At 47.5% G+C, this 10,729-nt stretch overlaps 1 protein-coding gene across 4 annotated transcripts in view; it reads right to left on the bottom strand.

Annotated features, from left to right (window-relative positions):
- SVOPL (SVOP like) overlaps positions 1-10,729 on the bottom strand; it is a 105,739-nt gene that overhangs the window by 73,967 nt on the left and 21,043 nt on the right. For 2 of the 4 annotated variants that reach the window (XM_032275864.1, XM_032275865.1), the window contains one exon: positions 10,252-10,350. In XM_032275864.1, the coding sequence (XP_032131755.1) occupies positions 10,252-10,350 (99 nt within the window). Of the gene's footprint in view, positions 1-823; positions 1,283-10,251; positions 10,351-10,729 lie in introns of those variants that run through there. The other 2 variants (XM_032275866.1, XM_032275869.1) reach the window with 2 other exon arrangements.

Here is a 10,729-nt window from a genome sequence, read left to right as displayed (position 1 = left end):
GCCTAACCCTCGAGCGCCCCTGATCCTCCATTCCGCACGACCCTGACACCCCAGCAGAGGCGTACCTAACCCTCCAGCGCCTGGAATCCTTCACCCCTGACCCTCCACGGGACACCCGCCTAATCCTCCAGCACCCCTGATCCTCTATCCGGCGCGTGCCTAACCCTCTGGCGCCCCTAATCCTCCATCAGACACGTCCCTGACCCTCTATCGGGTGCGCGCCTAACCCTCCAGCACCCCGTATCCTCCATCGGTCACGCCCCTGACCCTCCACCAGACACAGGCCTAATCCTCCAGCACCCCTTATCATCTATCGGGCATGCTCCTAACCCTCCAGCACCCTGACCCTCCATCGGGCGCACCCCTGACCCTGCACTGGGTGCACGCCTATTCCTCCAGCATCCCCAATCCTCCGTCAGGCGCACCCTAGCCTCCTAATGCCCCTGATTCTCCATCGGATATGGGCACGCCCCTGACCCTCTCTTGTGCGCTTCTCCCCTCTCCCGCATGCTGTTCTGGCTTCCCCCAACTCTTCCCCCTACGCCCCCCTTCCCCCACACCCCCCGTTCGACCCTTCCCCCTCAACCCTCCCGAACTCGACCTTCCCCATGCTTTCACATCCCGCTCGCTCAACACTTACCCCCACTCCCCCACCCTTCCCCCTCAACCCCGCGCTCGACCCTTCCCCTACCCCCGGGCTCGACTACTGCTCCCCACCCCCAGCGCTCGACCCCTACTCTCCCCCCCACCGCGCTCGACCCCCACTCCCCACCCATCCCACCCACACACCCATTCCCCTCCCCCGCCCGCGATCAACCCCTACTCCCTCTCCCAGCACTCTGGCCACATCCCGAGGGTCAGCTCTTTTCTGCAGGTGCTTGTCTTTAATACGAAACATGACTCCTCTATTTCTGATTTAAGCACCACCTGAAGTGTTTTTCAGCATTAACTCTGACTCACAAAACACAAGAGCCGTCATAGCCCCACACTCCTTCAGTTTCCTCAATTAACAACTGCTCAGAAAACGGGGTTGCGGGGCCCAGGAGACGGTGACAAAGTTGCTCATTAGCCTGGCCCTTCCGTTAGCAGAGCTGTTCCCAGTAAGCTGAGGAACAGGGCCAGAGTCAGGCGGGCTAAGCCCAGACAGGAGGATAGGAGGTGCCCAGGGCAGGAAACAGCCTGGCCTCTTGCAAGTTCAGTTGCTTAGAGAGAGGTCCTCGGAGCTGTGATGGTGTAAGGAGGGAGAGACTGCGGACCTGCCAGAAGAAGCTTCTGTAGCTACCGATAGGAAACAACACAAATGCAGCCAATGAAATGTGAGCTGTAAATATCGCATTTACATGTGTATCATGTACTAAAAAAAAAAAACTATCATGTAATTTTATAGTGACAGGTCAAATGCCGCACCTGGATCTCCAGCATTCTCAAGGAACTAAGATGTGCATATATACAGACCAACAGGGGTGCAGATCAGTTAGAATTAAATACAAGGTTAGCCGGGCGCGGTGGCTCTCACCTGTAATCCCAGCACTTTGGGAAACTGAGGCAGGCAGATCACCTGAGGTCAGGAGTTCGAGACCAGCCTGACCAACATGGAGAAATACAAAAATTAGCTGGGCATCTAAAAATTAGCTGTCTCTACTAAAAATACAAAATTAGCCAGGCATGGTGGCACGTGCCTGTAATCCCAGCAACTTGAAAGGCTGAGGCAGGAGAACTGCTTGAACCCAGGAGGCGGAGGTTGCTGCGAGCCAAGATCATGACATTACACTCCAGTCTGGGCAACAAGAGCACAACTCCGTCTCCAAAAAACAAAAAGCAATATAAATTTATAGAGTCACCCTAAAGATGCAAGGATTGGCAAGTAACGCTTTAGTGAAAGCCATGAGAACCAAAATGGAGTCAGTTAGGCCACCCTACCAAAATGGGATCATAGGCAACAAGAGGAGGGGTTGTCATGCACACGTGCCTAGCACAAAAACGCCACCAAGGACTCTGAAAACCACAGCCTTGCAACAAGAACACTGATCCCTTGAGCCCAGGAATTCAAGGCCAGCCTAGGCAAAAAAAAAAAAAAAAAAAAAAAAAAAAAAAAAAAAGACTGCTTCTGCAATCAATGACAATATCCAGCCTGTCCAGCCTTGAACTGATGCCGCTGTTGTTACTGATCCTTGTAGCCAAGGACAAGTATTTCAAAATAACTTATATAGCTTTCCTCATTTTGCCTTTAAAGAACTCTTGCCTTTCCTTGCCTTCCTGGGCACACCTATGGCCCGGCCGTGGTTCTTCACCACAGTACAGGAATTCCCAAATTGCAATCCCTATCATTCCTTTCCAGATAAACTCATTTCTCTGGATAGCTGCTCTGTTATTTTAGGTTGACACTTTCTAAACTGTATTTTATACGTAGGAGAAAATGGAAACCGATCGAGTCGCTTTATTACGAGTCTAAGGAAACACCTTGTTTTATTTCTAAAATTTTTCTATATGATCTGAAACATCGGAATAGACACCCCTTTAGCAACTAAGATGGGCCCCAGGGTTAAGTAAAGGAACGTTATCTACAGGTCAAGGGTTCAGGGCCTGGCAGGCATGGCAGATTTCTTGAATTCTTTTCTGAGATACCAAGCTGATTTACCACCCAGACCACTAGAGTCCTGATTGGCCAGAGACATTGCCTTACAGACATTCTTTCATGATAAGCCACTGCAGACCTCAGGCCAGTTTCAGCAGTTTACACAGGCAGTGCACAAACAGTGTTTATGTTCTATAGTTCACCTTTTGATATAAAGAGCCAAATTCCACCTTATTTTACTGCTAAAACCCTGCCTCAAAGTGAAGAAGTGATGTATGCTGCATACACGCTTACCTAGTCTGCATGTAGGCTCACCTCGCAAATACGTATAGCTTTGCCCCCAAACCTGCCAAATACGGATGAGGAAGCGATAGGCTTGTGAAACATAAAACCCAACCTGTCCTTCTCTTCCAAGAGAGAGCACCTTCAATGCACACTGGAGACTGTCTCTTCCATGCTTACAAATCACTACTGCCAATAAAGCTGTCCTTTCTCTTATTTAGCCATCCTGCTGGTCTTTTGGACAACAAGTATTAGAGCTTTAAAAACACAAAAAGGAACCAGGGCACCAAAATCAATAACAGGAGGGTTTTTTTGTTTTTCATTTTGAGACAGAGTTTCACTCTTGTTGCCCAGGCTGGAGTGCAATGGCACGATCTCAGCTCACCGTAGCCTCTGCCTCTCAGGTTCAAGCGATTCTCCTGCCTCAGCCTCCCAAGTAGCTGGCATCATAGGCATGTGCCACCACACCTAGCAATTTTTTTTTTTTTGTATTTTTAGTAGAGATGGGGTTTCTCTATGTTGGTCAGGCTGGTCTCGAACCCCCAATCTCAGGTGATCCGCCTGCCTTGGCCTCCCAAAGTGCTGGGATTATAGGTGTAAGCCATCACACCCGGCCAACAGGAGTTTAATAAATAATGTAAGAGGTCAACTTCAGTTCCCTATAATAACAGGAGTTTTAACAAGGGAAATGGAACTAAGATAATACGATGGGAAAATGAGGATGGGCATGGTGGCTCACACTTGTAATCTCAGTATTTTACGAGGCAGGCTGATCATGAGGTCAAGAGATCAAGATCATCCTGGCCAACATGGTGAAAACCCATCTCTACTAAAAATACAAAAATTAGGCCTGGTGGTGACCACCTGTAGTCCCAGGTACTCGGGAGGCTAAGACAAGAGAATCGCTTGAACCTGGGAGGTAGAGGTTGCAGTGAGCTGAGATTATGTCACTGTACTCCAGCCTGGTGACAGAGACTCCATCTAAAAAATAAAATAAAAATAATGGAAAAAATAAAACTTCTTCCGACTTCCAAACTCATTATACCAAAGAGGAGGTTAAGTCTGAAGATAGTCACGTAACACTGGCCATCCTTTTCCCAGATCAATAGCTGTTGCTTTACAATCTTATGTCAAAGCGTTATCCATTGGCCAGCCCCTCACCCCACGGAAAATTCTTTGCTGGCCTTGAAACCTTCAAGATCCATATCCTCCTACAAAACAAGGTCAAGTCTATTTTAACTTAGGTTTTCAATCTAAGTCTAGCTTCTACAACTAACATCTATCTGTTAGATTTCACACTGATAATGTTGGTGGCAAGCTCATCTTCCCAGGTGCAGAAGATGAGATCATTCTTCCACCTACCCTGAGATGTCTGCATAATTGATGCTTTCCTTACTCCCCTTTTCTTCCAATGTTCACCTCATCTGACATAAATGTAGATTTACTGGGCACTAATTTAAATCGCACAAAAATGTAACCAAGTGTCTCATTGGCTGGCTACCCACCGCTTCCTACATACTGTCTTTCCTTTAAAGAAGAATATAGGCCAGGCACAATGGCTCAGGCCTATAATTCCAGCACTTTGGGAGGCCGAGGCAGGCCGATCACCTGAGGTCAGGAGTTCGAGACCAGCCTGGCCAACATGGTGAAACCTCATCTCTACCAAAGCTATGAAAATTAGCTGGGCATGGTGGTGGGTGCCTGTACTCTCAGCTACTCAGGAGGCTGAGGCATGAGAATCGCTTGAACCCAGGAAGCCCAGGTTGAAGTGAGTCGAGATCACACTGCTGCACTCCAGCCTGGGCCACAAGAACGAACCTGTCTCAAAAAAAAAAATAAATAAATAAATATAAATCTTGAGTCACCCAGAAACCTCTGCTTCAAGCCACAGATGTTTCTGTAACTTAAAACCACCACTGCAAAATTGTAACTGAGTCAGTGAAAGCGATCTGACCTGCTGGACTGTTACGGTCTTCCCAGTCATGCCCTCAAGCTCTGGCTCAATAAACCTCAGATGAATGAGATTTTTTCCTCAGTATTTAATTTCAGTTCATAAAAATAAGGGCAGATTTTTAGATGTGCTGCTATGATTGGGCATACAACTGGAATCCAAACTTCCTAGCCTCCAAAATACAGAAAAACACAACTGGGCAATACCACCCATTATCTGAGAGAACTCTAACCAGTTCCTCTGGTGAGGGGGAATTTTCCCTGCCACCCCCTAAAGATTAAAATTCACAGGTAAGATTTAAGACAGGGAGTGACAGGGAATCCCCTTACCCTGCCACCTTCGGGGGCTACTCCTTTCCACACAGCCTTGTAAGTTTAGGGGGCAGGAGGAATTCTGGAATTCTGTACCACCAGTTTCAGACTAACCCTTACTATCTCACACAATTTGTCCTCAAGGCCTCTGCCACCTGACTTCTATCCTCCACCCATCATGGTCTACCTACCTCCTGCACACTCCCTCTAGTGAGGATTTGAGCACCTGGGCTCCTCTTTCTATTAAGTTGTTGGGGCTCACAAAGTGATACAACAATGACTGGCACTTTGAGGTGCGGACAGGATAGAGGCAGCTGTGCGGAATCAACACCCTCTAACCTTGTCTCGTTCCTTCGTCCTCACACACAGGGAAGGACTCTCTTGGCAATTTCCTTATCTGGTCAAGGAAACTTTGTTCCAAAAGGAATGCAACTGGGCCAGGGGCAGTGACTCAGTTTGTAATTCCAGCACTTTGAGAGGCCTAGACAGGAGGATCCCTTGAGGCCAGGAGTTAGAGACCAGCCTCTTCAAATTAGCCAGGTGTGGTGACCCATATTCCAGCTACTCAGGAGGCTGGGGATTATTTATTTATTTATTTTTATTTTTATTATTTTTTGAGATGGAGTTTCGCCCTTGTTGCCCAGACTGGAGCGCAATGGCACTATCTCAGCTCACCGCAACCTCCGCCTCCCAGGTTCCAGCGATTCTCCTGCCTCAGCCTTCTGAGCAGTTGGGATTACAGACATGCGCCACCACACCCCACTAATTTTTGTATTTTTAATAGAGACAGGATTTCTCTGTGTTGGTAAGGCGGGTCTCAAACTCCCCACCTCAGGTGATCCGCCTACCTTGGCCTCCCGTAGTGCTGGGATCACAGGTGAAAGGCCACCACGCCTGGCAGGTGAGAGGATTCTTTAAGCCCAGGAGTTCAAAGCTGTGATAAACTGTGATTGCGCCACCGCCACTGCATTCTAACCTGGGCAACAGAGGGAGACTCTGTTTCCAAAAACAAATAAACAAAAAAGCAATTGTCCTAAACCCACTCCCTAGGGATCATGTCAAATTACCAAGAAAGATCAGCCACCAAAAAAGAGAAGGGGCTGGGGGTATTACCTTGCCCCAGACTTTCCACCTAGTCATCTGAAGGCAGCTCCCAGAGATCACCTGGGGGATTCACCTGCATAACCTTTGTTCCTCTGCAATTCCACCCCTCACCTCCCTGGTCCATCCATTCTCCCTAATGACTTATTGCCTCTCTAAAGAATCTGCCCACCATCCTCCTCCCCTGTGAAAAAGGCTATATATGTTCCTGTATCGCACTGTTATTGGTAATCACTCTTGTGACTCCTCCCTGCTATCCCCATCAAAATAAAATTTTGTATGCCTTGTTTCCCGTGAATCTACCTTCTGTCCGTTGATTTTTAATGAACCTTTGGAAGGTGATGAGAAGTCTTCCCTTGGCACCTACAAAGTCCTGTCTTCCTTAACACCAGCTTCAATACCCAGATAAATCAACCTTTCCTCACCTGCTGGTTGCCAATCTTTACAAAAATTGTAACAGTGAGCAATTATGACAGTGAACGAGATCTGGCCTAATGAAATCATTTTACCCTTTAACTTTCAAACTGTCCTTGGTCATTCCTGGGCATGGGCCAAACTAACTTCGGAAGAAATTTAGTTTATGGTTTAGATGTTAATAGCTCTTTCCAAAACTAAAACATCTTTATAGAAGTAATAAAAGGGCACCAGGTTAGGGTTATGAGAGGGGCCTGAATTCTGTTAAGATGTAGGCTTAGTTAAAAGATTACCAGCCGCTTTACAACCTTTGTTCTGAAAGTCACAAGATTTGCAACTTCCCCAATGACTCCTGTAAATAATACCACTATTGTAGAACCTAAGATTGGCCTCGAGACATCTTTTCAGACTTTTGCGTTTTTGACGATAGGATGACTCCACCCGGACCCATGACTTCCTGACTCAACTGGTCCTGTGCCCCCCTCCCCAAAAGCAGGCTCAGCATACATGATCCATTTTCTACACCCCTATGAGTGCATTCCCAACCAATCGGCAATACCCATTCCCTAGCTTCCTGCCCACCAAACTATCTTTTTTTTTTTTTCCAGATGGGGTTTCACCATGATGACCAGGCTGGTCTTGAACTTCTGACCTCAGGTGATCCACACACCTCGGCCTCCCAAAGTGCTAGGATTACAGGCGTGAGCCACTGCGCCCGGCCAAACGATCTTTAAAAAACCCTTGCCTCCAAATTTTCAGGAAGGCTGATGTAAGTAATAATAAAACTCTGGCCTCTGGTATAGCCAGCTCTATGTGTATTAAACACTTTATTGCAGTTCCCCTGCTTGATAAGTTGGCTCTGTCTGGGCACTGGAAAAGATGAACCCTACCACAGTTATACCCTCACGGGCCTTCTACCCTGCAGCTTCATCTCCTTGGAGTTCCTAGAAAACTGACCACATCCTTCCTTAAAGCCTTCCAATGGCCTCCTGAAGGAATGTATTCTCTTACTGGGTCCACAACGGGGCGTAGTTTCTAGGGCAAGAACTTCCCAGCGCCATATTTTCTCCACCTCCCATCTATCTCCATCTGGGAGATTTAAGTTTGTTTAAATTTTGCTGGCACGGAAGAAACTAAAAGTCAGTCCAGCGAAAGTTCTAAGGAACTCCTTTCATTGGCCAGGGGTCTTAGAGAAGGCGGGGGTTCCTCCCAGGTTAAACGTTCTCTTATTCTTCCATACCCCTTAGGACTCCACGTTTGGATCCCCTTCCCATGAACACTCCCTTGGTAGAAGCTGTTTTTCTCTGTCCTGGATTTCCCCCCTGGGGTCCCCTTCCACACTCTCTCGTGGAAGCCTGTCTTCCCTCCTAAACTCCATATCTCTCTGTTCCCTTCCACTCAGTGTGGAAGCTGCTTTCCTCTCCTGGATTCTCTCACTCCCTGTGAGAGTTAGCTGTTTCTCTCTCTAAATAAATCACTTTCTACAAACACTTTTGAGTCCGGCATTTACTGCGCACCACGCCATGGTCCCCTCTCTCATTCTTGAGAGGGCAGGAGACCAAGAACCTGGAGAAACGTCCTCTCAGGGGAGCTGAGAACACCCTGAACCCCAGTATTACATTCCCACCCTCCAGTGTGGCTTCCAACATGCTTACACATCAGGAGCCTCTTTTAATATTAAAAATAAAGATTTTGCAAAGCTCTGTGATAGAAGGTATACTTTCATACCCATCTAATCAGAAATATATGACCATAAAGTCGGTAATGCTATTATATTGATTTTTGTTACACAAAATGGTCATCTGAAAAACTGTCATACGTATTTGTATCACATTTTTGTTCGCTTGCTTTGAGATGGAGTTTTGGCTCTTGTTGCTTACCTCTACAGTTTCACCTCCCATCACTGCCTCTGGCTAGACGATGTGATAAGCTTGTAGTCTTCCCAGCACTCATGCCTACAGTGTCCACTGGCACTTAACTTAATAAGTGCCTTTTGAAAGAATGATATATATCTTCAATTCCATTTTCTTTTTCTTTTTTTCCCCTGTTTTATTTATTTATTTATTATTAAAGACGGGGTTTCACCATGTTGGTCAGGCTGGTCTTGAACTCCCGACCTCAGGTGATCCGCCCACCTTGTCCTCCAAAGTGTTTGGATTACAGGCGTGAGCCACCGCACCCGGCCTATTTATTTTTTTTTAGAGACAGGGTTTCACCATATTGGTCAGGCTGGTCTCGAACTCCGAACTTCAGGTGATCCGCCCACCTTGGCCTCCCAAAGTGCTGGGATTACAGGTGTGAGCCACCGTGCCAGGCCTCTTTTTTTTTTTTTTTTTTGAGACAGAGTCTGGCTGTGTTACCCAGGCTGGAGTACAGTGGCACGATCTCGGCTCATCGCAACCTCTGCCTCCTGGGTTCAAACGATTCTCCTGCCTCAGCCTCCTGAGTAGCTTAGGACTACAGGTGTGTGCCACCATGCCCAGCTACTTTTTTGTGTGTATATTTTTAGTAGAGATGGGGTTTCACCTTGTTAGCCAGGACGGTCTAGATCGCCTGATCTCATGATCTGCCCAGCTCAGCCTCCCAAAGTGCTGCAATTATAGGCATGAGCCACTCACCGTGCCCAGCCCTCAATTCCGTTTTCTAGCAAAACCTGATGTGCAACTTATAAAGCTATTTTTTTTTTCTTTTTTGAGATGGAGTTTCACTCATCACCCAGGCTGGAGTCCAATGGTGTGATCTCGCCTCACTGCAACCTCCGTCTCCCAGGTGCAAGCAATTCTCCTGTCTCAGCCTCCCAAGTGGCAGGGATTACAGGTGCCCACCACCATGCCCGGCTAATTTTTGTATTTTTAGTAGATATGGGGTTTCACCAAGTTGGTCAGGCTGGTCTCAAACCCCTGACCTCAGGCGATCTGCCTGCCTCAGCCTCCCAAAGTGCTGGGATTATAGGTATGAGCCACTGTGCCCAGCCAATAAGGGTATTCTTTTTTTTTTCTTCATTTTTTGAGACAGTCTCACTCTGCCACCCAGGCTGGAGTGCAGTGGCGCAATGTCGGCTCACCACAACCTCTGCCTCCTAGGTTCAAACAATTCTCCTGCCTCAGCCTCATGAGTAACTGAGACTACAGGCGTGTGCCACCACACCTGGCTAATTTTTCATATTTTTAATAGAGAAAGGGGTTCACCATCTTAGCCAGGATGGTCTCATCTCCTGATCTCGTGATCCATCTGCCTCAGCCTCCCAAAGTGCTGGGATTACAAGCATGAGCCACTGCACCTGGCCCATAAAGCTACTCTTCATGGTCTTTGAGGAAAGTTGAAGGAGTAGCAAGTTGAAGGAGTGATCCGATTTAACCTGTGACTAACCCATGACTTAGGGATCACTTTTTGATTTGCATCTCTCATCTGGATAGTAAGCAGTTCAAGATTACGCACGCTAGACAAAGAAAACAAGGCTAGGAAGACATTGAATGAGGGTTTCAGCCTGCAAACCCTTGAGTTTTGGAAGCCAACGTACCACGGGGTGAGATACCCTTTGGCTCTCAGCCTTGCACGATGGAGGAAAGGGAGCCCCGGCCCTCAAGAACCCAAAAGCACAGGAGGCAGGTACTTACCGTGGTTACTAATGCCACCTGCCAATTCTCCAGTTGCCACTCACAGCGGATGACCGGAGACACAACAGCTATCAGCATGATCTCCATGGCCTCAACCACCTTAAAGAGGAGGGACATAATGCCATGTCTAAGCGCCAGCTTGTCTTCACTTCGTCCCAGACCTGCCTGTCCATCATCCTATCTAGTCCTATCCGCTTCGACCCTCCCCACTTAGGGAGCACCTATTGTGTACCCACACAGCACTGCTAGTTGGATAAGGAACTATAGAGCTTCAGCTGTCATGGATGTGACCTTTACGGTTTGAACAATTTGAGAGTTCCCAAGAATTTGTGACATGTATTCACTGATGATTTTGCTGAGCAATGCATTTGCATGGTAGCACCATGAGGGAGCTGTGTGAAGGCCACTCCCACTGCTAAGGGGTGAAACCAGCTAACCGGCAGCATCATCCTCTAACTTTGTTGTTTTGTACTTATGA

The sequence above is a fragment of the Sapajus apella genome, unplaced genomic scaffold (genome assembly GCF_009761245.1).
Source record: "Sapajus apella isolate SASKATOON/1434 unplaced genomic scaffold, GSC_monkey_1.0 scaffold7, whole genome shotgun sequence".
Classification (NCBI taxonomy): domain Eukaryota; kingdom Metazoa; phylum Chordata; class Mammalia; order Primates; family Cebidae; genus Sapajus; species Sapajus apella.
Note: the sequence above shows the minus strand (reverse complement) of the source record. Positions and strands in the feature narration are given on the sequence as shown.